Source organism: Heloderma suspectum, chromosome 5, assembly GCF_057233095.1.
Source record: "Heloderma suspectum isolate Gila_16-S chromosome 5, 16-S_ref, whole genome shotgun sequence".
NCBI classification, from domain to species: domain Eukaryota; kingdom Metazoa; phylum Chordata; class Lepidosauria; order Squamata; family Helodermatidae; genus Heloderma; species Heloderma suspectum.
In genome coordinates, this window is record NC_139462.1 from 2,367,406 (window position 1) to 2,379,620 (window position 12,215).

The following is a 12,215-nucleotide window of genomic DNA, read 5'->3' on the forward strand; positions in this document are numbered from 1 at the left end:
TTGGGCTGCTGTGGGTGGAAAGCCACCTAATCGTCATGAGCAGAGGCCTTCTCTTCATTCCGCTGCCCCTCTTCCTCCTCCCCCTCCCCCCTTCTTTTTCTCCCCCTTCCAGCACCTGTACAGCATCCACCTGGCTGACCAAGCAGAGGACTGCACCATGCAGCTGGCTGATCACATCAAGGTGAGGGGGAGCTGCTCTGCAGACCCAGACTGCCTTCCTGGCCATCGTCGGGCCCTCATCCCCTCACAGTCTGGAGCTGATCGCTGCTTTTCATCCGCCTGGGACAGACAGAGAAGGGATGGGTGTTCAGCTGGCATGGGCTGTCCCCAGTTTCCCCAGGCCAGTCCTGAAGAAGAAGGTGCAAGAGGGCAGACAAGGACCTTGCAAGGCCCTCATAGGGAGAGAAGAGCAAGGAACGTTCACAAGGCCAGGACCTAGACCCTCTCCAGCATCAGCACTGCCTGAGCCCTGCCTGCGCAAGGCCTGTGGTGCCCTCTCGGTGCCCGTGCTGACAGTGCTTGTGCTTGCTTGCAGTTCACCCAGAGTGCCCTGGACTGCATGAGTGTGGAAGTGGGCAGACTGCGGTCCTTCCTGCAGGTGAGCGCAAGGGCAGCCAGCCGGTGTAATGCCCACCTTGGGAGGCTGTTCATGCCAGCTGGGGATCCAGCCTCGGGTGGCTGACTTCGCCTTTCACGCTTGCAGACAGGGCAGGAGGCGTCCGACTTGGCCATTCTCCTGAAGGACCTGGAGACTTCGTGCAGTGACATCCGGCAGTTCTGCAAGAAAATCAGGCGCCGCATGCCTGGCACGGATGCCCCTGGCATTCCTGCAGCACTTGGCTTTGGACAGCAGGTGAGGGGCTTGGCCCAGCACTGGCACAGGAGCCCCCATCCACGCCACAGGCATGGAGTACTCCCTTTCCGGCAAAGAGCCACCTGCAGCTACTGAGCATCCAGCATCACTTGCCTCAGCTTGATCCTGGCCCGTGTTCTCTTATCGTGCAGGTCGCAGACACGCTGTTGGATTGCCGCAAGCACCTGACGTGGGTGGTGGCCGTGCTGCAAGAGGTGGCAGCGGCAGGGGCTCAGATGATTGCCCCGCTGACTGAGAATGAGGGCCTCCAGGCTGTGAAATTGGAAGACCTGGCTTTCAAGGCCAGTGAGCAGGTAAGGAAGTTCTGCTTCCTTCAGAGCAAATTGATCTAGGGTCGCTGCCTTCCTTTCCCTGACCTTGCAGTTACTGACAGGGATCAGAATCTCTTGTCCAGGGGCTGGCATTCCTGTTGCCTGGGATGTTCGGTGCAAGGGCACAGATCACAGGATGAGAACTTCATTGACAACGTATTGTGACACTGTGGAACTCACTGCCTCGGGACAGAGGCGGTGCTAGAATGTAGCAGCGTGCGGAGCTGGCCCCAGGTGGTGGCCCTTTGCAGTTCTTAGGCTTGTGCCTCAGGTTCCCCTGTGGTGTCACAGAGAGTGCTGCTGTTGGGATGCATTCTGGCCTGCACAGCCCTGCTTCATGGGTGCTCCACAGATATTGCTGCTTGGCTTGCTGGTGCAGGTGGGCGGCCCTGGCTGTACCCACAAGTGGAGAGGTGTGTCAGTAGCATCAGAGGGACTGGGCTTGGCTGGGCACCTGTGGCTAAAGGTGGAGCCATTGGGGGCCTTAGCACCACCTCACTTTGTGCCTGCTCAGTTTAGGGATTTTGCAGCACCTGCTGCTGCCAAGGCAGGCCAGGGGCAAGCCCGGCAGGCCCTGTGCTCCCCAGGCCGCCTGTGAACTGCTGAGGCTTGGGCTGCCACCTCCCTCTTCCGCGGCAGCTGTGCCCGCTCAGGATGGGGAGGAGCTCGCTGCAGAACTGTTGTTCCCCGTCGGGGACTAGCGGTATTGTGCAAGGCCTCCTGGCACCCCCTGGACCAGCCTGATTCCTTTTCAGATTTACGGCATGCCAGGCATCAACCCCCATGAGTGCCTGCGCCAGTCCTGCAGCATCCTCATCGCCACCATGAACAAGATGGCCACGGCCATGCAGGAGGGCGAGTACGATGCGGACAAACCCCAGAGCAAGGTGAGCCTGCCAGGCGCTGGGAGGGGCACAGTGGGAGCAACATAGCCCATGAGCCAAGCACTTGCAGACCAGCCCACTTGCTGTGGGGCAGAGGGAAGGGGGGCCAGGCGCTTGTGGGGTTGCTGCACATTCCCCGGCAACAGCCTCCCCTCCTTCATGCCAGTAGAAAGGACAGACGTCCTGGCATTGTAAGAGCCTGAGGAGGAATGCAGGCAGGGCTTTGCCCCCAGGATTGTGATGGGCTGGGGGGCTCGTCATCTCGAGACATCCCCCAGAGCCTGTTGAATGTCTGAGCGAGTGGTGTTGATTCTTCTTGCAGCCCCCTCCACCAGTGGATCTGCGAGCAGCTGCATTGCGAGCCGAGATCACAGATGCTGAGGGTCTGGGGCTCAAGCTGGAGGATCGGGAGACCGTCATCAAGGAGCTCAAGAAGTCCCTCAAAATCAAGGTGACCCCCCCCCCCCCCGGCAGACTTGCCTGCTTGCCCCTGCTGTCCTTATGGATCTCTCCAGAGCTCCCAAGCTGGCGGTGGCCTCTCCTGTCCTCACCCAAGAAAGTGATTGTGCTGGAAAGGTGCCGCCACCGGGCAAGTGCTTTCTTGTTACTCTGTCTTGCAGGGGCCACTTCCCGGCCTGCTCTAGGACATGGTGGCAGCTGGTCACAACCCTGCTGCCAGACGCCTCTGTGGCTGGCACCCCAGTGGAGAGCTCTGGCTGGCTGTGGCGCCCTTCCTGGGGGCGCTCCTCTGCCAGAGGCCTCACAGCCCTTGTTCTCACCTGCTCTCCAGGGCGAGGAGCTGAGTGAGGCTAACGTGCGCCTCAGCCTCCTGGAGAAGAAGCTGGACAGCTCCTCCAAGGATGCGGATGACCGGGTGGAGAAGATCCAGACCAAGCTGGATGAGACCCAAGCTCTGCTGAGGAAGAAAGAGAAGTAAGCTGTCCTCTGACGTTTCCTGGATATGGGGGACACCGCCTGGGATCTTCTGTGCCAAATTCGCGTCCTCTTATTTTCCCCAGAGGCTGCCTAGACCCAGATTGGAGTGTGCTGCTGCCAGATGTGGTCAGGGTTGCGTTTGGGCACCAGGACAGAATCTGTTGCCTGGCACAGCACTTGGCATTATGGGAATCTTGGCTGTCACTTTGTGGAATAGGAAGTCTGTAGCCCATTAGATAAGAGAGAAATTTCCAGACCATTTCAGGTCGTCCCCGTCCTCCATTCTCGTTTTCAGCCAGGCTGCCTGTTCCTGCAGGCCACAGCTGAGCCTTTTATGGGAGCCTTCTGCACACTAACGGCCTACCTAGCCAGCAGGCGCCCAAGAACTGGTGCCCTAGGGAAGAGCCATGCTGGGCCGGAGCAGGCTGGCCCTGGCAGCTGAAGGGCTGTGTGTCTCCGGAGGCACCAGCTGGATGCTGGCTGGACTCTCTCTCGTTACTCACACAGGGAGTTTGAGGAGACGATGGATGCCCTCCAAGCGGACATTGACCAGCTGGAGTCGGAGAAACTGGAGCTGAAGCAGCGACTCAGCAGCCAGTCCAAGCGCACCATCGAGGGGCTGCGTGGAGCCCCGCCATCAGGCATCGCTTCAGTCATCTCCGGCATTACGGGAGGTGATTCCTGGCTCTGGTGGACTCTGCATGCTGCTCTGTGCACTGGACAATGGGGGAAGCAAATTCCCAGGCTTGGCCCTGGCTCTGGGTTGGCCTGCAGCTCCAGAGAAGCCCCCAGACCCCACATGGGAAGGGGAGCCTTCTAGAGTCAGGCCGGCCCCTCCACGGGAGCCCGTGACATGGCCCTCCATTGGGATGGCTGTTCTGTGCATTCAGCCACTCGGGAGGGGACTTGGCTCAAGCTCAAGCTGGAGTAACAAGCACAGGGTTGCCCTACAGGAGCAGCATGCTGAGGAAGGAATGAGCAGCTGGTTCCTCTGGTAGCTGTTGGGCCGCAGAATGGTACATTAAAGGGCTCTTGCCCATGGAAGGGGGTCCAGAGGACAGATACTGGACGGAGGTTGCCAATTGTTTTTTCCTTCCCCCATTTCCAGACAAGCATCTCCTTCTCTTTCTCTGGTCCAGCACAGCTGCAGGGTGGTGGAAGAGAGTTTACAAGCCAAATTTGCCCATTTGGCACTCTTTAGCCACTACAGAGTGCCCAAAGGGTTAAATTTAGTTGGTAACCACTCCAAAGAGCGCCTCTCAGCACTACAGAGCAGTTTGCTGCCAAATTTCAGTGAGGAACCAGTGATTTCGCTCTTGGGGGGGGCACATACTCAGGCCCACAGGGTGGAGGTGTCCATGTGGCAAAAATGGCCCCCAGACCTCTCAAAGTTGCCCACTCCTGCTCTAGAAGGACCAGCTCCATTGGGGGGCCCATGTTTGCCATGCCATGCCCTGCCTGCCTGCCTCCCTGTCAAGTGGCCTCTGTGGCTCACAGGAGCAGGGCTTGCCATGTTATACCCAAAAGAACTCAGGCACCAAACCCAAGGGGAGCTGCTGCTGCTCCTGTCCTGCCTGTGAGACCACCTTCTAATTCTGCTCCTTCTTATCTCTTCCATGCTTCCCCTGCAGAAGAACAGCAGAGAGGTACAGTGGCATGCCCCAGCCTGAAGTGCCCGGGTCACCCTGGGGCCATGCATTGCCCACTAACTGAGGAGGTGGAGGCCGGGGAGGTGGCAAGAGGGTCTTTGGGAACAGAGGGGAGCTTGTGTAGACTGCTGGGGTTGCCCTAGCATGACCTGGCTTCTCATGCAAAAGAAGTGGGGGGGTTACAGCCACAAGAAGGAATGCAAGCTGCTGGCGTTACCATGGCAAATGTGGTTCCAATGCCACGATCACAGGAAGGGGGGCTTGGAAGAGATGAAGAGGAGGGAGGAGTACTTACCTCTCCCGGCTCACCATATCCTCCCCCTTTGACATTTTTAACAACTCCCACTCTCTGGCTGGCAGGAGATGGCCTTAAAGAGGGATTTGTAGGGGAGAACTGATGGGAGCGGGTGAGGTGGCCCTTGCTCCAATCTCCCAGTCCTCTCCTGGAAGTGTTCCCCATCCTTACCTTACCAAATGTTGGATTGGGACCACAAGGGCTCCGGCAAGAGGGACAGCCACGACTTGGGAATAGCTACAGGAAAGCGCGGTGGGTGGGCACCAAACAAAGGATGAAGAGCTGTATTTGGGTCCACATGCACGATTCGGGGCCCATTTCTGAAGGTTTCTGGTATGCCTTTGCATGAAGCAGTGACCTCTGCAGTGCTCAGTCTCTTGCTGCATGTGTGCATGTCAGACTTCTCCTTCCTTCTCCAGGGCTCAGCTGAGGGCTTTTCCAGCTTGCTGTGCTTTGGCACGGGCAGATTCCTCTTCCACAGACCCTTGGTGGACTGTCTGCACAGCCCACCTATGCCAGAGCAGATGGGAAGGTCCTCTTGTCACATCCTTGTGGAGCAATCCAGCTGTGTGCTGCATCTGAGCATCTTCAGGAAGGCCCCCTCTTCTGATGGCATTGTCCTTTCTCCTTGGCCTCCTTTGCAGGTATGGGTGCGGGCCAGGTAATGATGGGCGGTTCAGGCCCTGTGCAGGTGAAGGACTCCCCGCTCCTCCTCCAGCAGATTGATGCTATGCAGCTGTCCATCAAGCATCTCAAAAATGAGAACAACCGACTCCAGGTGAGGGGTGAGGGGTGGGGGGCTTTCCCCAGAGACAGTTTGCAACACCAGTTCAGCATTCCCTGGTGCAGAAGGAGGCCTCCAGTTAGGCTTGGGGCAGTGTAGAGAGGAGAGCAGGATCTCCGAGACTGATCCCTCTAAAATGGAAACATGCAATTCTTGGGAACTTTCCCTCCTTTCACAGCATTCCTGTTCCACAGAAGCTCCATGAAGGTCCCATTGAAAAGCCCCTCCAACTCTGATCTCCCATCTCCCTCCCTCCCTCTCTCTCACACACACACACCCCGTTGCTCCATTTTCCTTTCAGTACATGACTGTGTATTCCTCCCTTCAAGATGCGTCCCTCTTTGTCCTTGGAGGGAAGGACAGGAAGGGCTTGGGGTGGAGAATTCTAGCGTTTGCCTTGGGTGGGGGGCACCGTAAACTGCCCTGAGCAGCCCAGGGTTGGCTGTGCCCACTGTTTTTGGTGGAGTGTAGCCTGTGACCTGCTTCTACTGCCCTCTCCAGGGAGCTCAGATGAGGAGGGAGTTGGCATCGCTGGCGCCACTGCACATTCCCAAGCTCTCGCTCCCTAAGGACAGGCAAGGGGAGGAGGTGGTCTCCAGCTCCCTGTACCGCCAGACGAGCCAGCTGCTGGAGACCCTTTACCAGATGAGTGCAAATGCCAAGGTGGTGGACCTCACGCGGCAAAGGACAGGTGTGCCTGGTGAGGGCTGGGAGGAGAGGGCAGGGCAGCTATGCCTTTCCCTTCAGTCTCTCACTGCTCTGCCCTTCCCCCTGCAGCAGCCAGCCCAACAGCCCAGCTCCTTGAGCAAACAGCTCGTCTGAAATCGCTGAGTGAAGCCATTGATAAACTGAAGGTAATCCTGGAGGGAGGCCTCTGGCTGCTCTCTGTTCTGCAAACAGCCCCCTGCAGCAGGCAGCAGCAGAGGCAGCACTGGCCGGCCTGAACATGACCTGTGGCTGACAGGTGGCACGCTCTGAGTGGCTTCCCTCTCTCCCCTCTGGCAGTGAGCTGCTCAGAGCCTCCTCCCTGCAAGTGGGAAGGTATGGGAATCATTTTTCAGGTTGGGGTTGATCACAGAGGGGAGGGGAATAATATAGCCGCCTAACATAGCTGATCCCGGCCTGCTGCATGTGGGGGCAGTTCCAGAGCTGTGCCATTGGTCTCTCCTGAGCACTGAGCAGGCCGGAGTGGCATTGGAGGCAAAGCACTGGGGGGTGGGGATAGGTAGTGCTAACCGCCTTGTTTCCCTTCCTGCAGGATGAAGTCATGAAGGAGACGGTCCTCCAGCACCCTGGAGCCAATGTTCCCACTGACTTCGGCACCTTCCCGTCCACTCCCTTCCTGAAGGTGAGGGGTTGGGCCTGAACTGGGAAGGGGAGGCCGCTTTGGTCCTGCCCAGGCCCACTCAGCTGGCGGTGGGTGAGCTCACCGCATCCCTGACTCCCCTGCCTGCTGCTCTCTTACCTCCAGGCCAAAGAGGAGCAGAAGGACGACACTGTCTACATTGGCAAAGTGACCTTCCCCTGCCAGCCAGGCCACGGCCAGGTGCACAGACTGGTCCTCACGCCGGAACAGCTGCACAAGCTCCACACTCGCCTCATCTCCTAAGAGAGCTCTTCCCCTGCTCCCCTCTGCCCCATGCCCAGCCCCTCTGCTGCCTCTCCGAATACAGATGGCCCTTTGCTGCAAACCCCTCCTTGCACTACTGGCTCTTTGAACCTGTGTGTGTTCCGTGTGGCTGACTTGTGCCCCCCACAGCTGGGGAGGCACTTTGGCGCCAGCGACCACGCCACCCTTTCTCAGGTGTAGCCCGCAAGGTCTTACTGATGGGCACTGGCTGGCTGCCTCTGGGTCTTGGGCCAGGCTTTCCATTCAGCTCTGCCTGTGCTGTGGCTTCCTCCTCCTTGGCGACTTTCCTCCTCTGCCAGCTTTTGGGCATGCTGCGAGGCCAGGTCCATGAGGGAAGCACCAAGCATGCAGGGGAGAACACCCTGCTCACCCACTGGTTAGATTAGGGCATCGAGGAAAAGGTTGCCAGACCTCTCCACACAGTTCAGCAGTAGTTGCAAATGTAAGATGCTTGCACTCAACTCCCTTGCTGTTGCTCACCAATGCTGTTTGACAGTCCTGGCTTGGGAGGCGCCATTGTGAAAGGACCAAGGATGTGACCGAGTCTCTCTGCTATCAGCTGGAACAGCCAGATCTTTCTGGTCTCACCTGGGTACTCGTCAGAGGAGAGGCCGGGGGTGGGGCGTCTCTTCTCTTTGCATAAACACTACATGCCTCATAATCCTGCAGCTCAGCACCTTGGTCCACAGCCACTAACCTCTCCCCTCTCCCTCTGGCGTCCTCCATCTTTGGTGTTTCATGTTGATGGGAGTGAGGAGCACCTCCTGCTGGGAGGGAGCAGTTTTGAGCCTGGAGATCCACAAGCGCTTGAGGCAGAAACCTTGCATGTTGACTTCTTGGAGCTCAAGACAAATAAACTAACTTAAACTAAGCTTGGGCTGTGTGATGTCATTCCCCACATATATTAGGAGTTTCCAGTGTTTTTCACGTAGCCCAGGCAACCTTATTGCAGTTGGGGGCCACATGCACCCCCTGTCATGGCGAGTCAGCTGGATGGGCCATGCCTTGCCCCCCTGTGCCCTCTTCCCACCTGAAACAAAAGCTCACCGTCTGAATGGCATGTCTCTCTTGTGCCAGGCAAGAGTCTCACCACGAGGCACCTGGCAAGCTTGAATAAGGAATAAGGCTCACAGGCAGGATGGTGAAGTACTTGTCTGGGAAAGGGAAAGACGCTCCTGGCACTTCCGGTGCTAACTTGCAAAGCATACCGCTTAAAATATGTTTCCCTGCCTTACTTGTTTTATTTGTTCAATATATCCTACCTTTGTCTGGCTCCTGTTGGGGAGTCCAAGAGGGAAAGGGCTGGTGTGGGAGATGGGCCAGGTTTGTTAATTTGGTAGCCTAATCTGAGTTTGAATTTGCACTTTTACAACCCAGTGGGTCAGAGGGTAAAGCATGACCAGTGTCAAAAAATATAAACCCAAGATTTTAATTGCAATGAATCAGTTTGCTTATTGATACACAATGCCTAAAAAAAATTTTCACAGAAGATATTACAAGTTTGAATTATTGTGAATCATCAGAAAATGGCATAAGGAAGCAATCAATAAAACAAAAAATATAAATTGTTTAAGAATGGCATTACAGTATTACTGATAAAGCAATCAATACATGACAAGGTAATCAGTTAAAGCAATTCTTACATTTTCATTCTGAGGATCTAGCTTTCTCCTAACTTCCTCCCCACACCCATCATGTTTTTAGAATGTATTTCCTAGCAAATTTAGACAGTGCCACTATGAAAAGCAAAATTCACATCTACCAATCCCATGGGTCACAGATCCTTTTCATCTCCATCATAGCCAATCAGTGCAGTGAGGCAAAGGTTCCAAATGCCTCCAGTCAAGCCATACCAGGGGGAAGAAGGAATGGAAAATACTCAAAACTATCCCAGGGAAGCTAGTAGTAGCAGCAATACAAGCCATTGTGCGTGCCCAGAACATCCTATTATTGCTCTGAGATAGGGCCAGATCAGGAAGTCAAGAAATCACCGGGATAACAGGCAAGCATGGCCTTGGTGTACAAAATGAAGCAGGACAAAGGCTAATAGAGTTTTGCCAAGAGAACACGCTGATCATAGCAAACACTCTTTTCCAACAGCACAAGAGACGACTCTACACATGGACATCACCAGATGGTCAATATTGAAATCAGATTGATTATGTCCTTTGCAGCCAAAGATGGAGAAGCTCTATACAGTCAGTCAAAACAAGACCTGGAGCTGACTGTGGCTCAGATCATGAGCTGCTTCTTGCAAAATTTCGGCTTAAATTGAAGAACGTCGGGAAAACCACTAAACCATTCAGGTATGACCTCAATCATATCCCTGATGAATATACAGTGGAGGTGAGGAATAGATTTAAGGGATTAGACCTGATAGACAGAGTGCCTGAGGAACTATGGACGGAGGTCCGTAACATTGTTCAGGAGGCAGCAACGAAATCCATCCCAAAGAAAAAGAAATGCAAGAAAGCCAAGTGGCTGTCTGATGAGGCTTTACAAGTAGCTGAGGAAAGAAGGGAAGCGAAAAGCAAGGGAGAAAGGGGAAGATATATCCAACTGAATGCTGAGTTCCAGAGAATAGCAAGGAGAGACAAGAAGGCCTTCTTAAATGAACAATGCAAAGAAATCGAGGAAAACAACAGAATGGGAAAGACTAGAGATCTCTTCAAGAAAATCGGAGATCTCAAGGGAACGTTTTGTGCAAAGCCCGGCATGATAAAGGACAAAGAAGGCAGGGACCTCACAGAAGCAGATGAGATTAAGAAGAGGTGGCAAGAATACACAGAAGAACTATACAGGAAAGATCTGAATGTCCCTGATAGCCATGATAGCGCGGTCACTGAACTTGAGCCGGACATCCTCGAGAGTGAAGTCAAGTGGGCCTTAGGAAGCATTATTAACAACAAAGCTAGCAGAGATGACAGTCTTCAAGCTGAGCTATTTAAAATCCTAAAAGATGATGCTGTTAAAGTGCTGCACTCAATATGCCAACAAATTTGGAACACTCAACAATGGCCACAAGACTGGAAAAGGTTAGTTTACATTCCAGTTCCAAAGAAGGGCAACGCCAAAGAGTGTTCAAACTACCGCACAATTGCGCTCATTTCACATGCCAGCAAGGTGATGCTCAAAATCCTACAAGCTAGGCTTCAGCAGTATGCGAACAGAGAACTACTGGAAGTACAAGCTGGGTTTCGAAGAGGCAGAGGAACTAGAGATCAAATCGCCAACATTCGCTGCATCATGGAGAAAGCAAGAGAATTCCAGAAAAACGTTGATTTCTGCTTCATTGACTACGCTAAAGCCTTTGATTGTGTGGATCACAACGAACTGTGGCAAATTCTTAAAGTGATGGGAGTACCAGACCACCTTACCTGTCTCCTGAGAAACCTGTACGAGGGTCAAGAAGCAACAGTAAGAACCAGACATGGAACAACCGAGTGGTTCAAAATTGGGAAAGGAGTACAACAAGGCTGCATATTGTCACCTTGCTTATTTAACTTATATGCAGAGTATATCATGAGAAATGCCGGGTTGGATGAATCAGAGGTCAGAATTAAGATTGCTGGGAGAATTATCAACAACCTCTGATATGCAGTCGATACCACCCTAATGGCAGAAAGCGAAGAGGATCTAAAGAGCCTCTTGTTGAGGGTGAAAGAGGAGAGTGCAAAAGCTGGTTTGAAACTCAACATTAAAAAAACGAGGATCATGGCATCTGGCCCCATCACTTCCTGGCATATAAAAGGGGAAGAAATGGAAGCAGTGACAGATTTTACTTTCTTGGGCTCCAAGATCACCGCAGACGGTGACTGTAGCCATGAAATTAAAAGACGCTTGCTCCTTGGGAGGAAAGCTATGGCCAACCTAGACAGCATAGTAAGAAGCAGAGACATCACCTTGCCGACAAAGGTTCATATAATCAAACCTATCGTTTTCCCATTAGCAACGTATGGCTGTGAGAGCTGGAATATAAGGAAGGCTGAGCGCCGAAGAATTATGCTTTCGAACTGTGGTGCTGGAGAAGACTCTTACGAGTCCCCTGGACTGCAAGGAGGTCAAATCAGTCCATCCTAAAGGAAATCAACCCTGAGTGCTCATTGGAAGGTCAGATACTGAAGCTGAAGCTCAAATATTTTGGCCACCTAATGCGAAGAGAAAAGTCACTGGAAAAGACCCTGATGCTGGGTAGGATTGAAGGCAAAAGGAGAGGGGGACTGCAGAGGATGAGATGGCTAGATAGCATCACGGATGCAATGAATATGAACTTGAGCACGCTCTGGGAGAGAGCGCAGGACAGGAAGGCCTGGCATGCTATGGTCCATGGGGTCATGAAGAGTCGGACACAACTGAACGACAAGGGCCAGATCTCTCCCCTCCCATATTTTATGTCAATTTCCTCAGTTCTGCGAACCTAGCAAGGCATATCCAGGGGGAAGTGTAGCTGGAAACTTTTCTGCAGAGGTCAATTTGACATACAAAACAGCATGTATTTTTAGCACATCCTTCCAAACCTTCCAATAATGTTACAATTCCACGTTCTCTACTGTGGTGCCCGCTAGCCTATTAGTAGTGAGATTCAGATAGCTCGCTTCTATCAACCAGAATGCCAAGATCTCACGTCAGCTGACACTTAACGTTCAGCAGCTTAGGCAGAGCTGGCCTTTTCCACAATGGCCTTCGAATTAATTTACCATGGCTGCTCTTGAACCTGCAAAACCGAGTGGCCCGCTGGACCTGGCAGGCCCAAGCCAACACGGCTAACAATGGAAAGGGCCACGCCATTCCCACCTGAGCTGCAGAATGGCTGGTCGGCCTTGGAAACGAGAGGCTTAAATGGGGCCTCCGA

The 12,215-nt window shown here is 53.8% G+C and overlaps 1 protein-coding gene across 12 annotated transcripts in view; it reads left to right on the top strand.

Annotated features, from left to right (window-relative positions):
• The window catches only part of DCTN1 (dynactin subunit 1), a 103,543-nt gene extending 95,309 nt beyond the window's left edge, over nucleotides 1-8,234 (top strand). For 8 of the 12 annotated variants that reach the window (XM_084855190.1, XM_084855193.1, XM_084855194.1 and 5 more), the window contains 13 exons: nucleotides 113-181; nucleotides 536-598; nucleotides 704-853; nucleotides 1,006-1,167; nucleotides 1,941-2,072; nucleotides 2,392-2,520; nucleotides 2,860-3,002; nucleotides 3,513-3,679; nucleotides 5,594-5,727; nucleotides 6,235-6,424; nucleotides 6,511-6,587; nucleotides 6,992-7,081; nucleotides 7,205-8,234. In XM_084855190.1, the coding sequence (XP_084711316.1) occupies nucleotides 113-181; nucleotides 536-598; nucleotides 704-853; nucleotides 1,006-1,167; nucleotides 1,941-2,072; nucleotides 2,392-2,520; nucleotides 2,860-3,002; nucleotides 3,513-3,679; nucleotides 5,594-5,727; nucleotides 6,235-6,424; nucleotides 6,511-6,587; nucleotides 6,992-7,081; nucleotides 7,205-7,342 (1,644 nt within the window). In that variant the 3' untranslated portion in view covers nucleotides 7,343-8,234. The remainder of the gene's footprint in view (nucleotides 1-112; nucleotides 182-535; nucleotides 599-703; nucleotides 854-1,005; nucleotides 1,168-1,940; nucleotides 2,073-2,391; nucleotides 2,521-2,859; nucleotides 3,003-3,512; nucleotides 3,680-5,593; nucleotides 5,728-6,234; nucleotides 6,425-6,510; nucleotides 6,588-6,991; nucleotides 7,082-7,204) is intronic. The other 4 variants (XM_084855191.1, XM_084855195.1, XM_084855186.1 and 1 more) reach the window with 1 other exon arrangement.
• Nucleotides 8,235-12,215: the final 3,981 nt, after the last annotated feature.